The sequence below is a fragment of the Oryza sativa genome, chromosome 1 (genome assembly GCF_034140825.1).
Source record: "Oryza sativa Japonica Group chromosome 1, ASM3414082v1".
In the NCBI taxonomy this organism is placed as follows: Eukaryota; Viridiplantae; Streptophyta; class Magnoliopsida; order Poales; family Poaceae; genus Oryza; species Oryza sativa.
Window position 1 is genome coordinate 9,042,654 of NC_089035.1, and position 25,379 is coordinate 9,068,032.

General features: G+C 40.3%; 1 protein-coding gene across 28 annotated transcripts; it reads right to left on the reverse strand.

The window, feature by feature from the left end:
* On the reverse strand, positions 1-24,214 carry LOC4326210 (protein MAIN-LIKE 1-like). 28 transcript variants are annotated; one of them, XR_010737525.1, is made up of 13 exons: positions 20,080-20,227; positions 18,874-18,932; positions 18,651-18,677; positions 18,534-18,586; positions 18,071-18,144; positions 17,855-17,931; positions 17,258-17,319; positions 16,528-16,610; positions 16,244-16,338; positions 13,979-14,069; positions 13,585-13,676; positions 11,922-12,483; positions 11,022-11,663 (listed from the first exon to the last, which is right to left on the reverse strand). XR_010737525.1 is itself a non-coding variant. In XM_015766378.3 (10 exons), exons 2-10 carry the CDS (start codon positions 11,626-11,628, stop codon positions 217-219), a joined length of 1,935 nt encoding a protein of 644 aa, XP_015621864.1. In that variant the 5' UTR covers positions 11,629-11,663; positions 11,922-12,067; the 3' UTR covers positions 1-216. The 28 variants fall into 28 exon arrangements, 5 of the variants coding, with proteins under 5 accessions (XP_015621864.1, XP_025880303.1, XP_025880304.1 ...); XR_010737512.1 differs by having other exon boundaries at positions 18,651-18,732; XR_010737524.1 differs by having other exon boundaries at positions 18,071-18,131; positions 18,874-18,940; positions 20,080-20,224.
* Between the last annotated feature and the right edge of the window lie 1,165 nt (positions 24,215-25,379).

The following is a 25,379-nucleotide window of genomic DNA, read 5'->3' on the forward strand; positions in this document are numbered from 1 at the left end:
TACAAAACATACATCCATCCATCAATCCCAACATCATTCCATACATCCATAGAATCCATCAATACATCCATATATGAAGTCCATATATATAAGAAATAAAAACATCCCATCGATCCTCGTCTATACATCCAGTCGAGTCCATACATCCAGTCCATACATCCATCGAACCATGCATCAAGTCCATCCATCTATCCATCCATCCATTGAACCATGCACTCACCTCCTCCTACCTCTAGTGCGAGGACGAGGCACGTCGGGGGTGTACCTCCAGTCCTGCGAAGGAGCCCGCCGGCGTCGTGGTCGAGACGGGCCGGGCTGCGAGATATCTGGCTGTGACGACTCTGGTGCGTCCTCTAGCTGCGAGGGACCGAGCTCATCCGCCTCCTCTTCTCTGTCCTCATCCCCTTCTTCCTCCTCATCTCCTTCCTCCGCCTCTTTGTCTTGCTCGCCCTCCTCGTCACCCACCTCCCCTTCTTCATCCCCCTCTTGGTGGGCATGAGCATGTTCGACCACATCAGTCGACCTGCAGCCGAGCCTTGCTGCCAACTTCCGACATCGCTGCCGTAGTCTCTGCATAAAAAATAATCCATGTTAAGTTATCGCTTTTGGAAGAAAACACCGTAGTTTCATCTCTTTCCAACGATTACCTGTAGGGCGTTGCGGAGGGTGCCGCCCTCTCCTTCGGAGCCAGGAGCCGTGCCTAGCGCCACTCCCGCGTCGTTGACGGTCCGCAAGAGCTCTCGAGCCTGTAGGATTGAAATGAAGTAAGTCACAACATATATGGCATTGAAATGAAATAATATACAACATTAATGCTAGAAACTAACCACTCTGTCGCGAACAGGTCCCGTCTCGACCGTGGTACCTAGACGGGTACGAGTATCGTACTCGTTCTGCTCCTCAACATCCTCGGGGTCATCCGCTATGTCGGCTAGTGTCCAAGCCGGACGTAGGACAAGACGGTAGGTCCTGTGGAGCCACGCCAAGTACAAGTCGAACTCCGTCCCGTTGTGCTGACCCTGGTCTGGTACCCCATTCTCCTCGAACTTCTCCCATTGCGTGATATGATCCTGATGGTAGTAAGCCCAATCAGTCACCTTCTTGTTCTTCCGACGGTCCACCCTGCACGTATGCAAAATGTCCAACTCAAATATGTAGTAAATGTTGAAGTGACTGATTGGGCAAGCAAAATAAATTGTTAAGTGAAATTACTAACTTGTGTAGGTCGATACTCGTGGAGAAACGGTGCGGGATTGTTTGAAGCCTCCCGAATTGCCGCATCACGCGGTGGCACATCTGGAACTCCACTGCATAGAAGCAGATCAGTGGGCACCGTAGGGTCTTCAACGCATCCTCTATATGGCACATGGGATTCAGTTCTAGCTCGAGCACTTCCTGTGCCTGATATGGCATCCACACCACCTGCAGCAACAAAAATAAAACACATTGAAGCACATTTAGTACTATATAGTAAGAAACCATCTTCATGTGTGATAGAACCCCGAATAGCTTACATGTTCTGGCTGTAGGTAGTCCATCTCGTTTGTGTAGTGGTAGTACGCCAAATTCCTGCGGCCTACTACTGGAGATGGGACCGATTCCCACAGGTGAGCTACAGTGGGACGTCGGTCTGCATCCTGGTGCGGCCAAGCCTGATGGGTCCTCCACATGGGCCGACCAACTGGAAGCCTCATCCACATCCAAACCTGCGTCACATACGTTAGCTTCCAACATGTTAGCAAGAAATTGAAATGTTATGAAACATAACATGCGTGAACTTACCTGTAGCAACCAAACACAGCCTGCTAGGTTCGCGTCCCCGCCTTGCCTTCGGCAAGCATCACAGAGTTGCCGGTACAACCAGGCTAGGGCAGCCGACCCCCAGCTGAAGGTACCCGCCTCGTCCCAGTCCGCGAGCAACGGCAGCCACATCCAAGAAGCCATGTCTCCACCAGAGTCAGGGAACAGAATACTGCCGAAGATGTACAGCACGTACGCCCTGCAGTATCGCTGTACTGTAGCCTCGTCTGCCTCAGCGGGACACTGACCGAAGTTGGCTCGCAACCAACTCAAAGGAACCCCTGATGTCTTCGTCTGCCTCTGACCATCAGGTGCCACTGGAGGCTCCAGACCAAGGTACTCCTCGACCCTCTCCCTCCAGTTCCCCGACGCTGTGTCACCTGTAACCGGAAATTAAATGGAATCATTAGTAATTGCAAAAAAATTAACAAATGAATACGAAGACTCGTTAGTAATTCCCTGACGCTGTGTCACCTGTGACCGCCTGACCCCGGATAGGAAGACCCAGGATCATGGCGACGTCCTCCAGAGTGACCGTCAGCTCCCCGCACGGTAGGTGGAAGGTGTGTGTCTCTGGACGCCACCGGTCCACTAGGGCCGTCAGAGCAGCGGCGTTGTACAGAGGCACCGGTCGCTGCGCCATGGTCACGAACGCCAAGAGCTTCGCCCGCCGTAGGTACGGGACGTACCGGTCGTCGAACAGTATGTGCGCCGTGTGACCTCTGACTCGAAGGGTCTTCAAGCGCTGCATCAATAGACAAACATAATAACATAAAGTTAGCGACAATATATCATATACAAGGGTTGTGGAAAATACATCATGCAACTAGGAACTTTAATTTTGGGATTGACCAAGAAAACTGAAAAGAAGATCTGTGTGTTTACATGCTCTGCTTTGAGGCTCCTGAACTTTGATTTGAGATATCTCTATGATGGATGATCTATCTGTACAAACTAAAATCAAAGAAGAAAAAATAAATTCGATCATAAAAAAATGGAATATTGTTGATGCTAACCTCTCCGCTGGCAATCTGTGGGGCCCGGTGCTTCTCCTCGTAGAAATCCTCCAACCCCGGAAAGTGCTCCATCCTGCAAATGAAAATGGAATCATTAGTAATTGAAAAAATATTAAATGAAAAAATCACAATGAGAACGGAAAGGAGGACAACAGAAAGTAAACATTGATGCAACAATATGAACTTAGCAAATGAATGTCATCCAATCCCACCTGTGTGCTACCCTCACCACCTCCCCCCGTCCTACGGCGCTTTTTCGGTCGATCCTTAGACTTGTCTCGCTTCGGGCACCTAGTTTTCTTATGGCCTAGTTCGTGGCATAGCGAGCATCTATTTTGCATGACCGGCTCTGAATTTGTATTGTTCGGCTTTTGTGACCGTCGGTTGGCTGAGCCTTTGTATGCTTTGTCCATATCGTTCTTGAACCTTCTTGTCCTTCTTCTTCCTCGTGTGTTGTTCTTTAACGACAAGTCGGGCACGAAGAACTCTCCATCATAACTTGGCCACTGCGATGGATCTAGGTAAGGTTCAAACCTAGGGGAGTACGAGTCCTGCACAGCCTTATTGGAAGCTTCATAACACATTCGGGGGGCCACCTCCACATCCAAACCTCGCAACTTACAAACGGTTATCATGTGGGAGCATGGCAAGTGATGGAGCTGAGGGAACTGACAACTACATGTGTTATCTCTCGCAACCACGACGTAGTGACGTCCACCCCATTGAACCCCAGCCGCCGTGACTCCGCCTTGCTCGCTGACCTCATACTTCATCGAAGGGAAATCAAAACATGCTGCTCTTTGCCCCAAGGTTCGTCTTTGCTGCTCCTCCAACATGTCCTTAACTTTTGTGGGCCACTTCTTTCCACACAGGATATCTACAGTTGCCTCTTTGTGTCTATCGACAAACCAACTATTGCACTTCGAAAATGTGTATGCCACAATAGCTGTAACCGGCAGTTTCCGAATGCCTCTCAATACATTATTGAAACTCTCGGCCATATTACTAGTCATGATGCTATGACGACGCCCGTTGGTATCAAATGCTCTTGCCCATTTGACCTTAAGTGGCATATGGTCTTCTAGCCACTTCTTTGGCCTCTCTCCGACCACACCCATGAGGCGTTTTATCTCATCTAGGAACAATGCTTTCTCATTTATTTGACATATGCGCTCAAGATCTTTCATCTGATCAGTCGTAGCTCCAGCTGTGTAGAAGTTAGCACAGAAGTGCCTCATGCACCACCTGTGGTGAATGGTTAGGTGATGAGGCATGATGTGGATGATGGAGTTCAAAATGCCAGGGTGTCTATCAGAAATTATACACACTTCTCTATTAGGACCGATCAACTTGTTTCTCAACATGTTGATGAACCACTCCCAGTTGGATGTATTCTCCTTCTCTACCAGAGCAAACGCTAAGGGAACAAGATGTAACCCGGCGTCGACCCCTATTGCCGTGAGCAATGTACCTTGGTATTTACCGGTTAAGAAAGTGCCATCAATTGCTAGCACCGGCCTCAAGTGCTTGAATGCTTCTATGGACTGGCCAAATATCCAATATGCACGTCCAAATACTCGCCTCTGTACTCCATCCACCATCCTGGACTTCTCGGGATGAGCCTCAACACGGAAATGCATGGTAGGGTTCTTTGCTTTGATGGCACGCATCAGTGTAGGCAAGCGAACATACGCCTCGTCCCAATCTCCCCAAATGACCTTCATAGCAACTTGCTTAGCACGCCATGCTTTGCCATACGTAGGCCGATAGTGCCATATTTGCCCAATTCCAATCCAATTCATGCTTGATGCGAGACATTAACTCCTCAAAGGTAGGCTTCGCAAAAAACACTAATTGTCTAACTGTCATTCCCTCAAATTGGCTTCCATGTGTACTTTCATCTACCACACAACCACCATAATGAAGCCGGACCAATCTATCCATCTACAATTTTAAACCCATGCATAAACATTAATTACTTGAAAATAATATGTAATTACCATTGCAATACCAATACTTCAAAAGCTAACAACATGTCTAATTTTTCCAATAAATAAGTACATTACTCAAATACTACACATTATTGATAAAAAAAAAACTCTACTCCTACAAATTACCTACCCTTCACCACACATCAACCCCTTTCAAACCCTCTCAATCACCACAAATCCATCCCACATCCTAGGCCATCACCACACATCCATCTCCCATCAAACCCTAGTGCATCACCAAACATCCATCCCAAATATATTTTGTCAAATGTATCAATAACAACCAAATGGATAAAGATATGCCACTTCCACACTTCATCCCCACCCATATTATCCATCTAATAATCCATCCTTAGCCAACTATTATCAAACCACGTCTACAACCAAAACAATGCAAAATATCCAATAAAACTTTGGGGAACTTAGGGTTTATAGAGGGGTTTACCTTCTCTTCCGATCCCAAACTCAATGCCGCACAAATCACCTTCGATTAGAGAGGTTTTTGGGGGAGATTGGGCGAGGAGAACGCGGTGGCGACCGAACCCTAGGCGGGCGGCTGGGGAAAAAACAGAGGAAGAACTGGCTGGGGCGGCCTCGGCCGGGCTCTAAGTAGCCAAGGTCAGCGCCAACTTACTTGGCGCTGAGGTTGGGCACCTCAGCGCCGAAGCGGTTGGCGCTGAGGTAGCTGCCACGTCAGCTAGGGGATCGGCCCGGCCGCCACGGTGGCACAATGTCAGCGCCAGTCCCGTTGGCGCTGACACGGCCAACCTCAGCGCCAATGCGCTTGGCGCTGAGCCGACGGCCTAGTTTTGGTTGAAGTTTTTGGCAGGGGTTAGTTTCGAATTAAGTTTTTGAAAAGGGTCAATTTGTCAAAAAAACGGTAATTGGGTGGTAACTAGAACCAATACGTACTTCATATGTACTTAAATAATACTTTTAAATATTAGAATCTACGATACTATTTAACCCATCCTATAAACAAAACCTCCATACAAATTTATAGGATGGTTTAAATCTTGTAGTAGGTTGCAACATTTTGAGACATGGATAGTATAGTAATATAGTAGCTGGATTAGACCTAACCTATTACTAATCTTATCTAGATCTTGTTATACCCCTCTAAATTGATTTGAAGTACTAAATTGTGTCTAATCTGGTTTTTCGGTACTAAATTGCTATATTTTAGAATGAGATTCATTCAAATTCTAAGTAAATACAATCCAAAAAATAAACTAAAAACCAGAACAGATTCTCAAAAATTAACTAACTACCAACCAAATGTTTATCAGAATTTAGCTCCCTAATAAAGAAGACCAAAGAGTTGTTGGGTGGATGGTTGGATTGAGCGTGGTGCATAGCTGCATATCAAAGGCTGACATCATTTGCAGCAAACGCATACCACAATAATACTATGCATGTACGTGAAGTGTTTTTTTCGTGAGGATTATTAAAAGTTTAAGTTTTTTTTCCTGAATGAACGAGGTTTATTAAAAGTTGAGTTCAATTATACTAGCACGCATGTAGTTAGTCTATATTGAGTACCACTAGAGCAATGATCCAGCTAGCCAAGCTAAAACGACATCTAGATCACCCCAAGTAAAGCATATAGGTTTAGAAACCATTCGGATACACAGCAAAACAAAAAGAAAACTCATGTCCCAGCTATTCTTTAGAAAGTCCATGGGATAAATTGGAGCAAGTCTATTTGCTTTTCCCTTTTGCTCTTGGAAATTTGCAGATCAACGGTAAGATTACATATAGGGCATAAATTAGTTGACTTTCTTTGCCACCTTTTGATGTTTGTTATTCACAACTGAGCACTATTAAATATGATATGTCCACGGTGTGTTTTGTTTATTTCTTCTCATTTCAGGTTTTCTACAATACTGCTCAGTACTATTTAGGATTCTCGTGTCATATTGATTGGCCTTCTTCTAATTATTTTAGCATTTCAATACATAAACAGTTGACAGGTATGTATACCGAATTAGAAGTATTTATCTATGTCAAGGTTCTTTTAGTAATTGTATGATGTCCATAATGTTTCTTTCAAAATATAGGATCATGTCCTGTCCCCCCAACACACACACAAAGAGATAAAAATAGAATGTGGTTATTCTTAGGTACCCCTCTGTTCCAAAAAAAAGTCTAATCCTTGCTAATCCTTGGACACATGTGTGTCAGATTCGTAGCTAGAGTTTGCCTTTTTATGGGACAAAGTAGTAGGAACTACACTTTTTTGTTGTTTTGCAAGTTTGAAATTTGACATTTCATTTTACATTTATTATTTTCATGTAGAGGGATTGAACTTTATTTTTCCAAGTCTTTGAAATCACTTCTTACAGAATTAAGCATTTCATGTTCATACATTCTTTCGCTCTATTAGCTCAAAAGATATTTTGTTGCGATGGTTCCTACAAAATGTTAAGAGTTATTGCACCTGCTTCACCTTTTGTAATATCACATATATTGTTTATATATGCGTGCCAGGCAAATTATATGTGTCAACCGCTATTTATGTGATATATGCTCCTTTTTTTCGTTATATACTATTGATTAGGGATTCTTATGTATGTTTTATATAGCAGGTTGTTAACGCCAAAATTTGGTAAGATTTTGTAGTGGATTCGGTTAAGGAAAAAACACAATCAGCCGATGGAAAGCTTATCCAGAAGAGTCCAAGTTCAAGGAGTCATGAATACCATGGCGTGGCAGATTAATTTCTATCTATTAATTAGGTAGAGTTTAGTTATTTTCCCTTATCTTTAGGAAGTTTTGTCTAGTGTCCGATTAGGACTTGTATCTTTCCTTGTCTTTAGGAAACATGGTGTCGCGTCCGATATGAACTACTATCTAACCATGGGTGTTTCTTTGTAAAATGTAATCTATCTCTTGATCAATACAACTTCAGCGCATATCATTGGACATCTACTTCAACATATTATCATCGGTCGATTGGATTGATTGTCTTTATATCATATTTATCTAAGCGTTAAAATTTAGATCGGGCATATAACCTATTGTTTAAGACCATATCGACATCGGCTAGTACTGATACATTGGCTTAATGGTTGATCGGTTCTTTGAACATCAATTTATCTATCTTGTCAATTACAGGATCAAACTGACTGGCACACCCAAACCTGATATTTTAGGACTTGCACTGGAGCTAAGCAAATCTCCCATGACTTCAAGTGTCACGAAGAAATTTCACGTCAACACATGCCCATATATAGATGGATGTTTGTTCCTCCTTTTTGTTGCAAGTTTTCTGTGCATTATATTCTTATTAGACACTCTCCAGGCCCATTCATGAATGATCCTATGTACATGTAAGCTTCTCTATTGCCTTTATGTGTACATGAAGATTATTTCGTATAAGCCTTTTCAAGTCTTACTTCGATACCTCAGTTATCTTGTATAGTTAGGTATAATTATGATCAATAATTATTTAAAAAGTCTATGAATGATATCGTCCATTCAAATATATGATCCAAATGACTACAATTATTCTAAACCACAATAGAAATAATGATGTCGGTATATATATATATCTCTACTACCTAAAAAAATCAAAACGTTTCCTTCGTCCATCAAAACAAAAAAAAGGAAGAAAATAACTAAAAAAAAGTCTGACTCCCCTGCGTTCGTTTGCCAGGGCTGGCCCTCCGGTATGGAAAACGGAGCGATCCATTAGCGCGTGTTTAATTAAGTGTTTGCTAATGTCTTTTTCAAAAATGGATCAATATGATTTTTAAGCAATTTTCGTATATAAACTTTTTGTAAAAAGAAAAGAACCGTTTAGCATTTTAAAAAACGTGCGCCCAGAAAACGAGGAAGAGGGGTTGGGAACAAGCGGGAACGAACGCAGCCTAAATAGATCAGATTCCCCCTTAAAAAGAGGGAAAATATGAGAAAAAATAGCGAACAAAACAACAACAAAAAAAATATGTTTCCTTTAAGTGGCCAAACAAAACCGTAGATCCAAACGGGAAAAAAAAATACGATTCCTATAAAAGGCAAAAACAAAAAAAAAGTGGTGAAAAAAACGCTAGATCCGATTCCTATAAAGGTGAAAAAAAAATCCAAAACATCTTTAAAAAAAAGTTCGTCCGATTCCCTAAGAAAGTGGCGAAAAAAACTGTTTGTAAAAAATAAAAATGGGTTCGTATAAAATAAAAAATACACACGAGAAAAAAAAAGGGCCTAAAAAAGTTTGATTTCTATTCGTTTTAGTAGTCAGTATATATATCTTCTTTATCTCTAATCTAATCTAACTATTTAAAAAGAGAAGTTTTCATCGTACAACTGAAAAGAAAAAATGCACAATAAAATAAAAACAGTTCAAAAAATACGGGAGAAAAAAGTCATAAAAAAGCGCAAAAACACGCTAAAAAGGTTTTCCATCTTCCAAAAGAAATAAAAAACCGAGCAAGAAAAAAATATTTCCATCGTCGGTAAAAAAATAAAAAACATGCGAGGAAAAAACTGTCAGAAAAAACGCGCCATTTCAAAACAATGGTTTGAAAAAACCGCGCAAGAAAAAAACACCGTCTATTAAAAAACAAGCCGCTCTGAAAAAATTATCAGAAAAAGCAGTAAATTGATGCACGCTTGAGTCGGAAAGGATCCATCGATTTTTTGCCATCTAATACACGGCTTTTGTTTCGTCATCTATTCTCATGTATTGGAATAAAGGAAAAAGAACATTCGAAAAAAAAGAGCAAACGTGCGAGAAAATAATTGTCAGAAAAAAGGGCAAAATAACACGCGAGAAAAGAAAAGCAAAAAAACATGAGAGAAAAATACGGTTTTCGTCATCAGTAAAAAAAAAGCAAAAAAAAAACATGCTAGGAAAAAACTGTCACAAAACTGCACAAGAAAAAAACACCGTTTATAAAAAAACGAGTAGAAAAAACAATCGGGTTCAACACGAGAAAGAACCGATGTTTCTAAAAACGGTTCGAGAACTCTAACGTAACGCGAGAAAAAAAAAGCATCATTTCTAAAAAAAGGTTAGAGTAAACCATCCGAATCAACACGAGACATACAAAATTGTTGTTTATGATAAGAACCGCTCTGGAAAACCATCGGACTCAACGGGAGATAAAATTGATGGACGCTTGGGTTGGATAGGATCCATCAATTTTTTTCTATCTCCTACACGGTTTTTGTTTCCTCATCTTTCTCATGTATTAGAGACCCTGCACGTCTCTGCACGTATCTGTATGTAGATATCAATATTTGAATAAAGTGGAGGAGGAACCTATAGAAATAAACATCAATATTTGAATAAATTGATCAAATATTTAAAATATTAGGATGAGATAACTAATTTACCATTTATTTTAGTTAATTACAACACTTTGAGTTCACAGATATCACTTGAAAGTAAATAGATAACAGGATGACAAAAACGAATAATCCAAAATAAGAATTAACAGATATCACACCTAAAAATAAACTTACACAAATAAATATAAAAAATGCATTATCATTTCTAGTGTAAGGATATCAAACTTAATATGAAATGCAATCCCCAGCACAAGACGTAGATGTGTACATAGTCCATAGTCCTAACACAATCAGATGTAGAGTACATATACCATCCTAATCCTCAACACGAGAAATACGTGTACATATAGTACTATGTATAGTTTTAAAAAACCTCCTACTTCTCGGCACGAGGAAATCAGGGCATGAGAAAATCGGGATCGATCCATAACATGTCTAGTGACTTGACAACGCTAGAACTCCAACAAACACTGCTAGCACAGATCCAACTAGGAACCGTGTGCACTCAACCACGCTTATGCAAAGATCATGCTGTCTAGCAAGCAGGGCAGTGCTTAAGGCTGCAATTCCCCCCACCTCACATGCAACACATGAGCACATGCATTAACATAGATATAACTTAATCAAATTAGGGAGCGTTTGTTGAGGGGGAAATGAGTTGTAAGACCTCATTTGCATGGCCAGCATTGAGTCCCATATAAACAAAGCATTAATTAACTCTATCCATTTCCAAAATATAGTCAGTTTTATAAATAATTTTCATGAAACTGTTCCAAAGCCAAGTACCATCATCCACTGTTGTTTAAAAATGTATTTGCTAGTACTACATGATGAGGAAAGTAGTAAAATGCTAGTAGTGCTTTACTACTTCATTTATTGCCAGGCTTATTTTTGGTCCATTATTGATTGGGGAGAGATATAAGGAAAAGATATTAAAAGAATTTCATTTTATTCTCAATTTTTGCTACACAAACTAGTAATAGTTGTACCTTGAAACTGAGAGTATAATTTATTGTTTATTGTCATGCTCTATGCATATTAATCAGGAGAGTATAAAGGGACTATATGGCACAGCTCCAGCTTCACCCCTCCTAGAGCTAGAGCTCAGCCAAATGTTTCAGCTCCACAAAAAATAGGAGTGGAGCTGGGTGGAGCTCTCTCACAAAATGGTCTAGAGTTGTAGAGCTGGGTTTAAGAGCTGGTGTGCTAATTCAAGGAGCAACTCAGGAACTCCAAAGCACCTCAAACCACATATCCACCGAGCAACTCCAGCATCTCCAAAACACCGCAAACCATATATCCACCAAGACATACCTACGCATGATTCTTTGTAGACGAGCACAGCGCGACCAACTGCTACGAGTAGCGCCTCTTCTATCCTGCCCTCTCCGCACCGTCGTTGCAACGATGTAATGGAGCGAAGCCCACAAGGAGGCAATGGGGGCACATGCCCCCTTACGCTCATAGAACAAAGCGTACCTTATAGTAATAATAGTTGATCTCCATGGTTGTGGGTTGCTCATCATCACCAATGGAGCTTAAACTAAAGTGGAGGGAGAACCTATAGAAATAAACATCAATATTTGAATAAATTGATCAAACATTTAAAATATTAGGATGAGATAACCAATTTAACATTTATTTTGGTTAATTAAAACACTTTGAGTTAACAGATATCACTTGAAAGAAAATAGATAACAGGATGACAAAAACGAATCGTCTAAAATAAGAATTGATAGATATCACACCTGAAAATCAACTTACACAAATAAATATAAAGAATACATTATCATTTGCAGTGTAAGGATATCAAACTTACTATGAAATGCAATCCTCAGCATGAGACGTAGATGTGTACATAGTCGTAATACAATCCTCGGCACAAGGAGATTATTTGAGCCAGTGAACATATCATGTTGATCATGACCATCGTGATAAGTAGGGTAGTGGATATGTGTCTCACGCCACAAAAGAATTGGTGTGCTAATTGGAGAAGCAACTCCAGGAACTCCAAAGCACCTCAAACCACATATCCACCGAGACATCTCTGTAAGACAAATCCAGCAACCCGAAAGCACCGCAAACCATATATCCACAAAGACAAATCTCCATAAGGTCGGTAAGCATATCCATCAAGACATGCATACGCACGATTCTTTGTAGATGAGCACAACGCGACCAACCGCGACTATTAGCACCTCTTTTATCTTGCCCTCTCCGCACCGTCGTTGCAACGATGCAACGGAGCGGAGCACAGATGGGGGCACATGCCCCCTTACGCTCATAGAACAAAGTGTACCTTATAGTAATAATAGTTGATCTCCATGGTTGTGGGTTGTTCATCATCACCAATTGAGTTTAAGCTAAAATGGAGGGAGAACCTATAGAAATAAACATCAATATTTGAATAAATTGATCACACCTGAAAATAAACTTACACAAATAAATATAAAAAATGCATTATCATTTGCAGTGTAAGATATCAAACTTAGTATGAAATGCAATCCTCAGCACGAGACATAGATGTATATATAGTCCTAACACAATCAGATGTAGACATGTGTACAATCAGATGCACATAACAGTACGAGACATGTGTACATATACCATCCTAATCCTCAACACGAGAACTATGTGTGTACATATAGTACTATGTATAGTTTTATAGATCCTCCTACTTCTCGGCACGAGGAAATCAGGATCCGAGGGTCCATAATATGTAGTTTCTTGACAACACTAAGAACTCCAACAAACACCGCTAGCATAGATCTAACATGATATAAAAGGCATCAAGTGGAAATCCTCTATGTTCAAATTTGAAATCAACTAGTTATTGAGAGGATTTACAGCATGTAGTTGAATAAATTTGGAATTCTTGTAATGAAAAGAGGTCTATATTGATAAATGCGATGGAGAATGCAAATGATGAGAAAAGGGCTAAACAGATGGAACATGAACTGGGATAGTGAATACAAATGGGAAAAACATAGGTGGCAAATTATTCATATCAAGTTTCGATAGAGATGAGCCAAGAGAAGTTTGGAGTGGAGGGAATGAAGTTTTTGTGTGCTCCTCTTTTTGGCCTGATGCCGATGGATGCAGGTTTTATGCCCTAGCTTATTTTGTAGTTTTTTTTAGTCGATCTGGTCGCACCTGAACCAATGAGAATTAGGCCAAAACCTTTTAATTTTTTTCTCCTGAACTTAATTTTTTTATTTTTTTTCTCCTGAACTTAATACTTCCCTAAAAATACTTCCACTGAACTAAAGTATATAAGGAGAAATGGTGATCAAGCTAATAAATGAAACATGGTGTAATAAAAAAAACATAAACAAACATGTGAGATTGTGATAAAAGCAACTGTGACTATATAGCAGCTCATCCCTCATGCGGAGAGAGAGATAAGGGGGAGAGGGGTGTTTATAACAAGGATAAGCATGCATTCATGATAATCTTAACAACACTAAACAGCCTTGACTAACCTGGCCAACAGTTCTTGTGTGCACAATCCAGAGGAAGGCACTAAATCACTACATGTCAATCGATAGAAGAGACAAATACTTGGGATGAGCCCCTGCAATATGTCCACAGGCAAAAAAGTTGACAGACTTGCTTAGGAGCACACCAAAAGCCAGACCAAGTAAATACAAGCACCAAACATCTATTTTGTTTTGTATTTTTTATACAACCTCCCAATGGGAATAAACTAAGCATATTCTTATTGATTTAGTTGATTGACATGGATGAGTTATTGAAATATTTGTTAAATCTATATTACTTTCAACTGAAAGTATAATAACAAAAACAAGGAAGGAGGTTTCCGCATGTAAAAGTACTAAAAAGATAATTCAAAACGTGTTCAGACTTTAGTAGTACCTCAAGATACATTTCATCGAGCAGTCCTTGAGCACCAAAAACCTCTAATGCGTTCCTCCTCTTCCTTGTTCTCTTTGTATCCTCCTATTCTCTGGCCATAGCAGCAGTGCACAGCAGCACATACATCATGAGGTCAACGTAGAGCAGAAGCAAATCGACAACAAATCAGAAAGAGCAATGCGGTGGCAGTAACATAATAGCAGCAGCAGCAGCAACAACATCAACAGTTGTAGCTGTAGCTGTAGCCTGTAGCGGGGCAGCAAATCGTCCCTACCAAGCAAAGCAAGAGCATTGAACTCATTTTTTTTAGCAGACGGTAGGAGCAACCGCATAGGAGTTGGCAAGGGATGTGAAGACCTGAAAAAATTTGAAAGCCTTGGCAAATCAGTTACAGCAACTGTCAGGCGACTCAAGCTCGTGCTGCCAGCCGTTGTCGCTACCATCTCTCCCCCTTTGTCCGCAGGAAACCACCGCTATTGTCGCTACCATCTTTCCCCTTTGTCCACAGGAAACCGCCAATATCCCCATCCATTGCATCTGTAGTGATAGATGGATGGGGATGAACGGAAGACGATGGATAATTTTATAAGATTTCATCTCTTCCTCCTCTTATGGTGACGACGTTGCGATCTACTATCTAATCCCGCTTTGCTTGCCCTAGGGTCGCGCTCAGCCCTCAACTCATGCTCACTGCCTTCCTTATGGCGAAGATGCAGAGTTGAGGATGACGACAAATCGACAGCACCGACAGCGGTGGGCAGGCGGCGATGTCGAGCGGAGTTAATGTGTAGCAGCCACAGCGCACTGTGTTGAGGGGAGATGGCGACACGAGACGAGGCGATGGTGGTGGGCTAAGGCGCACGGTGGTGGGCCTATTGGCGAGCCGGCGATGACATTGGCTGGGGGATGGCAGTGGCGACGAGCCACCTGGGAAGGAAGAGGGGTGGTTCAAGGCGGCGACGAAGTGGAGGCGTGGGGTGCTCGAAGCAGGGAGGTTGTCCATTGGTTTCACTAATCCTGCTACTAATCCATCGGCTAATCCAACTCACAACGTAGGTCGTTAGATGAGAGGATCCAACGGTTAGGAATGATCTGGGTATATTTTGTTAATTCATTTTGACTTTTTCCGTAGTCAAACTTAACCAAGTTTATTAATAACATATTTGTTTTGTATTTAAAATGCTATGCTAACTTGATTAAACTTAAAGTTTGATTAGTCAAAACAACTTATAATATGAAACAGAGAGAGTAGATGCCTACTAATTGACTTACTATACTAGTAATATGAACGTGCTAATGCTATGGCGATATTTCATAAAACAATGGTGATAGACAGATAAATAGAATCATGTTGAGAATCAAACAACTAATTATACTTGTTGCTCACAGTATACTGATTTAATACAAGACTTCCTAATTCATAAAACCCATTGCATGATCAGTTTCACTTGAGCTATCAAAGCGTAAGGATTCTTTGAAAAACAAAACCACAGACAACAGTGGGAGACCATAGTTTACAGGGTCAACAATCATGTTTTCTCCTTTTCTAGCCTCCAAAAATAGGAACATTGATTCAATAGTTTTTTAAACTCCCAAGTTACTCTAGGAAGGTTGACTATGAAGATCGTCTGAGTTCTAAACCAGAGATCTACCGCTCTTTACAAACTGACCAAAATCAAATCTATGGAGCTTTCCCCCGAATTTAGAATGGATATGTTTTACACACTTTTTCAAGAACACACGAATGTATTGCATGTCCTTCATACAAAGGAAGATAGGGTTAGACATATCGTTACTATGGGGTAGTTTGGATACAGGGTTAGTCTCTGTCACATCGGATGTTTGGACACTAATTTGAAGTATTAAACATAGGCTAGTTACAAAACTAATTACACGGATGGAGGCTAATTTGCGAGACGAATATATTAAGACTAATTAGTCCATGATTTAACAATGTAGTGCTACAGTAATTAATCATGAATTAATTAGGCTTAATAGATTCATCTCGTAAATTAGCCTCTATCTGTGTAATTAGTTTTGTAATTAGTCTATGTTTAATACTCCAAATTAGTCAGAGCGTTCGTTCGTTGGGTGATTGGAGAGAAAGCACATCGTTTTCCGCGTGCACGATTCCCAAACTACTAAACGGTGCGTTTTTTGCAAAAAAAAAAAAATTCTATAGGAAAGTTGCTTTAAAAATCATATTAATCCATTCTTGAAATTTAAAATAGTTGAAACTCAATTAATCATGTGGTAATGGCTTACCTCGTTTTGCGTGCCTTCTCAATCTTCTCTTTTCCTCTCCTCAAAAGTAAAAGAGAGCTGAAACTCACTGATTCTAAAGTTTGGATCACTGAAGGCTGCAATATGGACTGATCACTTCAGAAAAGAGTCGACACTTCAAATTTATCTACATTGATCACACAACCTAATAGATTCACTGGACACCAATCTAATGACATATATTTTGACAAAATATGTAGCAGAGAAAGTACTAATTATTCATAAATCACATCATGAGCTACAAAAACACCATGAACTTTGCTTACCACGTAGAGCAACAATCGACAGAAAGCTAGGCTTGCACTGTTGTTTCCAGCTTCCTATAGATTTTCCTGCAAAACCTACAAAACTATAAAACTGGTGAATTTTCAACACCAAACATGGCCAATGATATGTAATCATGAAAAATCGGTATAAATCTAACGGCCTTATCTTGTTGCTTATGCTTATGCTTATTAGCCAAAATTTGATTTTTCAACCTTAAATTTGGAGTTGATTTTGTGGTTTTTTTCATCGTAGTTTATTTTTTAGCCTTTGCTTTTAGATCGTTAGGAACATGTATATAAAAGTTTTATTCACAAATTATTTCTCGTTTGCAAATAAGAATAAGCCAAACAATGGGATGTAAAAGGCTAACCTCAATAAATGGAAATCTTCATTGATCATGATGAATAAAAAACATGACCAGAGCTACAGTACTATACATTAATTAAAAACAATATTTTTTGATAAAAAAACAGTTTTAATTACTGCATCCAACTAACATTAATAGGTAACTCGGTAAAAAAATAGGAACATTGATTCAATAGAATAAGATGCTAATAGCTCTCCCATCCCTACTGTCCCAAGTTACTTTAGGATGGTTGACTTTGAAGATCGTCTGATTTCTAACCAGCATCTTTTAAGGTGTTGGAGAGGTTGTTGTAAAACCACAGACATTAAAAATTACATGATTTAGTATAAGATATTCAATTGTTAAGCATCCCTGTCACGAACCAGGGGGCTGCTGCAACACCAGAGTCAGCTTCTGCTCCTAATCTCATACCATTTGTCGTGATCTATGAAGTAAAAATTGTCATTCAGATAATTAATACGAAGAGAGGAAACCTTATAATTCCTTCTAGTGGCAGGCCACACAGTTCTAATAGCCTTCACCTCCACTTTTGCAGCAATGTGGAAGTAATTTTACAAAATTTTAACTAGGTTAGTAGAGTGCAGATGTTCAGTGCAAAATTACTCGTCTATTTTAATGCGCACCAGTTGTCTTCCCATAAAACAAAAAAAGTAGTTGAGCCTTACAAAATAAAAACTTAGATGCAGGGTGTTGAGCATTATCGGTGATTAGGAAATAGTTCCAGTTCTAAACTAGAGTGTTTACAAACTGATCAAAATCAAATCTATGGAGCTTTCCCCAGAAAATTTAGAATGGATATGTTTTACACACTTTTTCAAGAACACACGAATATACTGCATGCCCTTCATACAAAGAAGGAAGATAGGGTTAGACATCGTATTACTATATCTGAATAATAAGAGGATGATATAGTTAAAGCCCTTCATCATGCTCAGAAGTAAAAGAGAGCTGAAACTCACTGATTCAGAAGTTTGGATCACTGAAGGCTGCAACATGGACTGTTCACTTCAGAAAAGAGTCGATACTTCAAATTTATCTACAGTGATCACACAACCTAATAGATTCACTGGACACCGATCTAATGACATATATTTTGACAAAATATGTAGCAGAGAAAGTACTAATCATTCATAAATCAAATCATGAGCTGCAAAAACACCATGAACGTTGCTTACCACGTAGAGCAACAATCGACAGAAAGCCAGGCTTGCACTGTTGTTTCCAGCTTCCTATAGACTTTCATGCAAAACTATAAAACTGGTGAATTTTCAACACCAAACATGGCCAATGATATGTAATCGTGAAAAATCGGTATAAATCTAACGGCCTCATCTTTTCGCTTATGCTTATGCTTATTAGCCAGAATTTAAATTTTCAACCTTAAATTTGGAGTCGATTTTGAGTTTTTTTTCATCGTAGTTTATTTTTCAGCCTTTGCTTTTAGATCATTAAGAACATGTATATAAAAGTTTTATTCACAAATTATTTTTCGTTTGCAAGTAAGATGTTTGGCTTATTCCTCAAATAAGCTAAACAATGGGGCTGTAAAAGGCCAACCTCAATAATTGGATATCTTCATTGATCATGATGAATAAAAAACATGACCAGACCTCAATTAATCATGTGGTAATGGCTCACCTCGTTTTGCGTATCTTCTCAATCTTCTCTTTTCCTCTCCTCTCAAACACTCCCTAAGAGGATAATATAGTTAAAACCCTTCATCATGCTCAAAAGTAAAAGAGAGCTGAAACTCACTGATTCAGAAGTTTGGATCACTGAAGGCTGCAACATGGACTGTTCACTTCAGAAAAGAGTCGACACTTCAAATTTATCTACACTGATCACACAACCTAATAGATTCACTGGATACCAATCTAATGACATATATTTTGACAAAATATGTAGCAGAGAAAGTACTAATCATTCATAAATTACATCATGAGCTACAAAAACACCATGAACGTTGCTTACTACGTACAGCAACAATCGACAGAAAGCCGGGCTTGCACTGTTGTTTCCAGCTTCCTACAGATTTTCCTGCAAAACTATAAAACTGGTGAATTTTCAACACCAAACATGGCCAATGATATGTAATCATGAAAAATCGGTATAAATCTAAAAGGCTAACATCAATAAATGAAAATCTTCATTGATCATGATGGATAAAAAACATGATCAGAGCTACTACTATACATAAATTAAAAACAATACTTTTTGATAAAAAAAAAAACAGTACTAATTGGTGCATCCAACTAACATTAATAGGTAACTCAGTACAATTAGCCCAGCAGCCATTTTTCCTAGCCACAACTTTCACCACAATGCATTTTCTACAATTGGCCTCATTTCTGTTTTGAAAGCAATAATGAGAACATAAAACATTGGGAGCTCAATTTAATTTTAGAGTAAATTTCACAAAACTACATATTTTATGGTTCAAGTTGCAGAAAACCACACATATTTTGATACTTGGCACTTAAGTACATATATTTTGGTAGTTTAGTTTCACAAAACCACACTATCGATGAATGGATTCACTTGTGATATGACGACGTGGTTGTTTCATCTAGTATGAGGACGTGGCATCATATTAATTTCGTGCGATGGCTGTAATAGGATGCCATGTCCTCGTCCTAGGTGAAATAGCCACATCATCTCGCGGGTGAATCTGTACATCGATAGTGTAGTTTTGTGAAACTACACGACCAAAATATATGTACTCAAGTGCCAAGTGTCAAAGTGCGTGTGGTTTTCTACAACTTGGACCACAAAATATGTAGTTTTGTGAAATTTACTCTTAATTTTATGTCTGGAACAAATTACGACCTGGAAAAATCAGAAATGCATTTGCCGAGGAAAAAAAACCAGTGAAGCTGCAGCCAGGTATTTGCCATGCCGCTGCCATAGCCTAGCATATATGGCCAACATAAACTGTAAACATAACCTAGCACTCTATAAGTATATGGCCAACACAAATTGTAAATATTAATTAATTCAACAAGTATATGACAGTCAATACTTCCGTTGTAGCCTAAAAACAAACATATAAGAAAAGAATGCATCGACAATTATATTCTCTAGCGTGTTCAGACTTTCGATATACATATTGACAAGGCCTCACATAAATTTGAAAGTGAGTATTAAACTAAGTTCATAAGTGATCTTAAAACAAGTAAAAAAATACCATTTGGAGTGCATCTTTTGGAACCCCTGATTGCCTAGCTTTGTAGCATGAGTCTTCAAAGGAGCAATCAACTTCAAATGTCTGGTCCAAAATTTCCCCTCCGGTATTCATAATATATAGAAATTGTGTTCATCAAGGGATAAACCTAGTGAATTACTGTTGAAACACAGGAAACAAATTATCTCCAGAGCATAAGGCCAATCTCACAGATAGAGGTACAAAACCTTGATTGAGTCTAACATTCTACAGTGCGGACTCAATATACACACATGACAGTCCATTTCTATTTTAGAGAGAAATCAAACTTCATTGTAAATTTTCATTGATGTTAAAAATGAAAAATAAACACCAGTTTACAATAATGCACATAGAATCTATGTTGGCAAGAAATAAATCATTGCAACGGAGAAGAAACCAAGTGTCATTATTATTTCCATACAAAAAAAGAGTTAGAGAAACATCAGAAATTCATTGAGTAGGACCACATCAATATCTTTACATTTGATGAATAATATCTTTACATTGTTAATGAAAGTACATCAATATATATTGTGGTAAAAGCAGTTCTCAAATGATTTGCAAAAAAAAAGAGAGCATATAGCACCCTCAAACTATCACCAACATGGCCTTGCATGACACACTTCTGATGTTCATGGAAGTATAGGCAAATTATCATGGGGTGTACAATATACCAGCACCCTGAAGCACCATACATAGCCCTTGCACACTCTGGAAACAATTGATCCCAATAAATCCCAAAAGTATATGGGTGAAGTGATTCCACACTAATTAACAGAGTTGTATTGTATAAAAACCAAACAATAATCAATATTGATGCAGAAGTACTTAATAGCACCAATTGTGGTATACATGGTTTTGAGATCTGCAGTTAAATTACAGCAGTTACACCAATTGAGTTTCACAAATAAAAACGACAGACCTAGCTACAATGTACATCTAGTGTAAACTAAAATGCAATCTTAAAATAAAATCATGTTTACCTTCAAGCCAGGGCAGATGGATTGAAATTCAATCTTTAAGATTCATAAAAATATTGCCCCTCAAATAATTCCTAGGGTGACAAATACATTCTGTATACAGAACTAAAAAACTGGAGTCATTGCCTCACATCTTTTTTGAGAAGGTTGAACCAACTTAGGAGCAATTTAAGTAAACAATATTCATTCAAACTCATTTTCTTTTCTGAATCTATGACCAAAATAAACACGGTTTGTTGAAGTTTAGTGATCCAGCAATGGGAACAATATTTATCATGTAAACGCGCCTTAATGAGGACAAAGTTTGTGCCTTTCTTATGAGCTTCTCATATCAACCTGCCATACCACAAAAAAAATGCCATACAAATGACAAGGCCCTGAGCTTATTTATTTTCCAAGACATAAGAAACAAAGAGTGATGGCTGAAATGCATATATAATTTAGTATGAAACTAAAGAATGTAGAACCCAAAATTTCCTAGCACTGGTGAGGGGATAAATGTACAGGATACTTCAAAATTTATATCACGCATAGAAGAACACAATATTGATAAAGATACTGAAAAATGGCAAGAACAGGAGAGGTTTTATGCGATCTTTAAATATTGATAAATAATACATGGTTAATTGAAAGTACTAAGAATAAATTAACTCAACATTCTGATAGTCCTGATCAGATTTGTAGCCTTATTTAGCAAATTTTAACTTCTTTGCTATGAGCAAGCATTGCCTGGTGGTTAAAGTCACAGATTGCACACCCGTATAAAAATAAACTGCAAAGGAGCAGCTTAAATACCTCTGTTCATTTGGTAAGTTCACCGTATGCTATATGTAGTAATCTCCAATATGGGACCTTTCATGATATCCAAACCTGAACAATTAAAAAACAGAAGCCTCCCAATTAGCTCCTAGAAACCACAGTTCACAATAGTACACTGAAACAACACGGAAAAAGTTGCTCTTTTTTTCCTAAAGTAATTATTTAGTAAAAGCTTGTAATGCTTCTTCTTTACACATTCCACAATAATTGGATTGTCACATGCTATAGCTAACAAATTCAGGGGAGTGTACGTCTTATGGGACAAAGGGTCTATGGGAGCACTATTCATTACATGGTACAGTCGACATGTAATATAACAGCTATAATGATAATGACCTTATGATAGTAATGAAAAACAGATGTATACTTCAATGAAAACTCATGAGCAAGCAAAATAATGAATAGCACTAAGCATGGTTTCTCAATTTCTCTTCTGTCCATAAAATTCCTCAATTTCTCTTCCTCTCCCACAGTGAGGATGATAAGCTTCACAGCAGTCCCAGAAAGTGAATTTTATGGCAGAAAAGGAAAAATCATAATTTGCCCTGAAAGCAAATGCAAAAAAGAGCCTATGTGTATATTATCATGGGTAAACATATATGACTATTCAGCTGAACCCGTTGTGTGCTGGAACTAGTTTTGCTGAAAGATGGTAGTGTTGGTTATGGGACCTGGCATTCTTCACTAAAATTCCATTTAAGGTTTTATAACAGAGTAAAAAAAAACTGATGTTAGACACTATACTGAACCGATCACTGCATCCGGCAAGCTGTACACGGAGCCAACCAAATGAAATTATTCGTGTTGGCCATTTCAGTTAGCCTTTATGTACTTGAATAATAACAAGCAACAAGAGCTAATGATCTACTGTCAGATGGGATCCAAACCGCTAGGCAATTCAACCAGTCTTATCAGAAAGCTTGTCTTTATCATGGATTGACTATACATGTTAGCAATTTCTGTTGCATATTCTCAACTTGGACGTATGCATCACATATCACCAACTTGAATGCCTACACCACAGATCTATATAAACAACGAAATGAGGATAAACAGGTCTTACCTTCACAACAGGGGCATATGAAGAGGGGAATGGGATCAGTGCGGCGTCGTGCGATCCGGCGCAAAGAGGACCACCGTGGAGATCAACGGAGACAAACGGATCCAGAAGCCAGACACCTTGTCGATTGCAGACTGCCATTGCGCGTGGAGAAGGGGAGTCGGCGATGTAGGCCACCGCGGAGTGCAGTGGTGGGCCCAACTTTTTGAACCTGTGTATTCGAAATGGGAAGGGTTAAAAAAATTGTTCATACACCTAAAAGCCTAAAAATTAGCTTGTATAGTTCTGAAAATTAAACAATTATGGTAATATGGTATGAACTAAGCAAGCAAGTATACTAAATCAATGAATTGTAGTTCCCAATCCTAAAATCTTCATTACAAGTATCAAATTTTGCGATTTTAGTCATAGAGACAAAAAAAGGAATAATGAGTTTTATATCCTTACTGTCGATGCTAAGTATATTTAAACATAGAGACCATTATAAGTCAGTCAGATGATATAATACTAGTACTCTAGAATAAAATGTCATGAAAACTTGGGCCAAGAACAATTCTGTTATATAATTTCTAGATGAATGAATAATATAGTGTACTGAAAACTATGATGTACCAATCAATCAAAACATAAATGATTCAGGCATTGGATTACTGAAGGAATTCCTGAAAGTTGAAAACTCTTGAGAAATAATCTGGTGAAGTGGTGATGACATGTTGATATATCCCTTCTCTTTTGCTGATCTTTTCAGCCTTCGGGAGGAATATTTACCTGCTGAGGAGGTGCTGAGGAGGTGGCCGAGATGGCGTGCCGGCGCCCTGCGTGGCACTGCAGCGCCGCCCGAGCCGCTGTGGCGCTGCCGCCGGTGCGCCCCTACCTGGCTGCCTCACGAGTCGCGCCGCGCGGCCGCGCCGCAGTTGCCACTCGCCGGCTCGCCGCAGCCGCACGGCACGAAGCGCCGGCCGGTCGAGCCCGCGAGCCGCCGCCTCCCTGCCGCAGCCGCACCGGCACGCCAGAGTACTGGAGGTAGTTGTGAGGTGGGTGGCGGAGGGAGGCCGGCGCGAAGAAGGGGGGAGAGTCGGCGACCACGGGATGGAGGTGGTTGTGAGGTGAGCGGGGGCGGGGAGATCGGTGAGGCAGAGGGACGGCAGCGCGAGTGCGACGCGGCGGAGGTAGCACCTGGCGGCGCTTCGTGGAAGGAGATCGGCGGCGGCATGTGAGAAGGAGAGAGGATTAGGGCGTGGAGGAGAGAGAGAGAGACGGCGAGCGTGAGGAAGGCGTCACACGCAGAAGAGTAGCCGTTGGATTAAGATGTTACCGTTAGGTGGCCGAGATGTAAATTGTACTCCTTCTATCCGTTGGCACGCTTGTACTTAAGAAGTATCGTATTTGTTTATTTATTCGCACAATTATACAAAGTACGTGAGTATATAATAAAAGTTTTTTTTCGCCCATTAAAAACTAGGTATCTGTTGGTTACTCCTTCATATATTTACAAAAGAAAAATCAGAAATCATCTCCTTTTCCGTAGGACGTTTCCGGCCTACTCCTTCCCTTTTGTTCCTCGTGCATAGAGATGGCAACGGAGAATTCACCGTCTGGGGTTACATCCGCGTCACCGTTCCCATGGTGATGAAATTTCACCGTCCCTGTCCCCGCCAACTATGACGGTGCTACATTTTATCCATCCTTGACCTTGCACGGTCCGTCACCGCATGTGCTCATCTTGCTTCGTCACCGTCGGAGCTAATGGGAGAGGTCAAAGCCATGGCCAGTAGCCGGCAAGGGAGAGAAACGGTGGGGTGGCGGCGGAGATGGGTTGCAATAGGTCCCTAGCTACAGGACACGCGGGTCACCGCGGGGGACGAGGACGGGGAGTGGAGCACTGTCCCCGCCCCCGCCCCTGCCATCCCCGATGGTGATGAGTTTTGCACCACTAGATTTCCTGTGGATGGCAGATATCATCCATCCTCATCCCTTAGGCCTTGTTTGGTTAATCCCCTTTAGAGAGGGATTGGAGGGGATTTATTTCACACCTATTATGGTGTGGAATTATTCCCCCTCAATCCCCTCCAAACCGAATAAGGCCTTAATGTGTGATTTCACCGTGGGGAATCGATGATCGTCCCCATTGCCATCTCTAATCGTGCGGCCCATCCGGCATGCCTTTGTTTCAGGCTGTGCCCTGCCTCGTGTTGACAAGTAGGGTTGATGGGAAGGCGGCGGTGACGGAGGCAGCCCTGCGCCGGCGGCGGAGCTCCACATCCTTCGATCTGAGGTGGGGAGGAGCGGCGAACTTGCAGTCGGATCCAGTGTCGCCGCCAAGCTCCCCGCTATGGTCGCCGCCCTTGAGTTCCGCGAGCTCCTCCACACTGACGACCTCCTGCTCCCCGGCTCCCCATCGCCTGCCCCTGCTCGCCCGCCGC

Bases quoted from the DNA above. Each gene is read 5' to 3' on its own strand.
- LOC4326210 (XM_026024514.2), bottom strand. From the start codon at position 4,618: ATGAATTGGATTGGAATTGGGCAAATATGGCACTATCGGCCTACGTAT. The intron at 2,890-3,028 runs GTGGGATTGGAT...TTTCATTTGCAG, and splicing joins GTGGTGAGGGTAGCACACAG to GATGGAGCACTTTCCGGGGT. The intron at 2,746-2,816 runs GTTAGCATCAAC...TAGTTTGTACAG, and splicing joins CACAGATTGCCAGCGGAGAG to ATAGATCATCCATCATAGAG.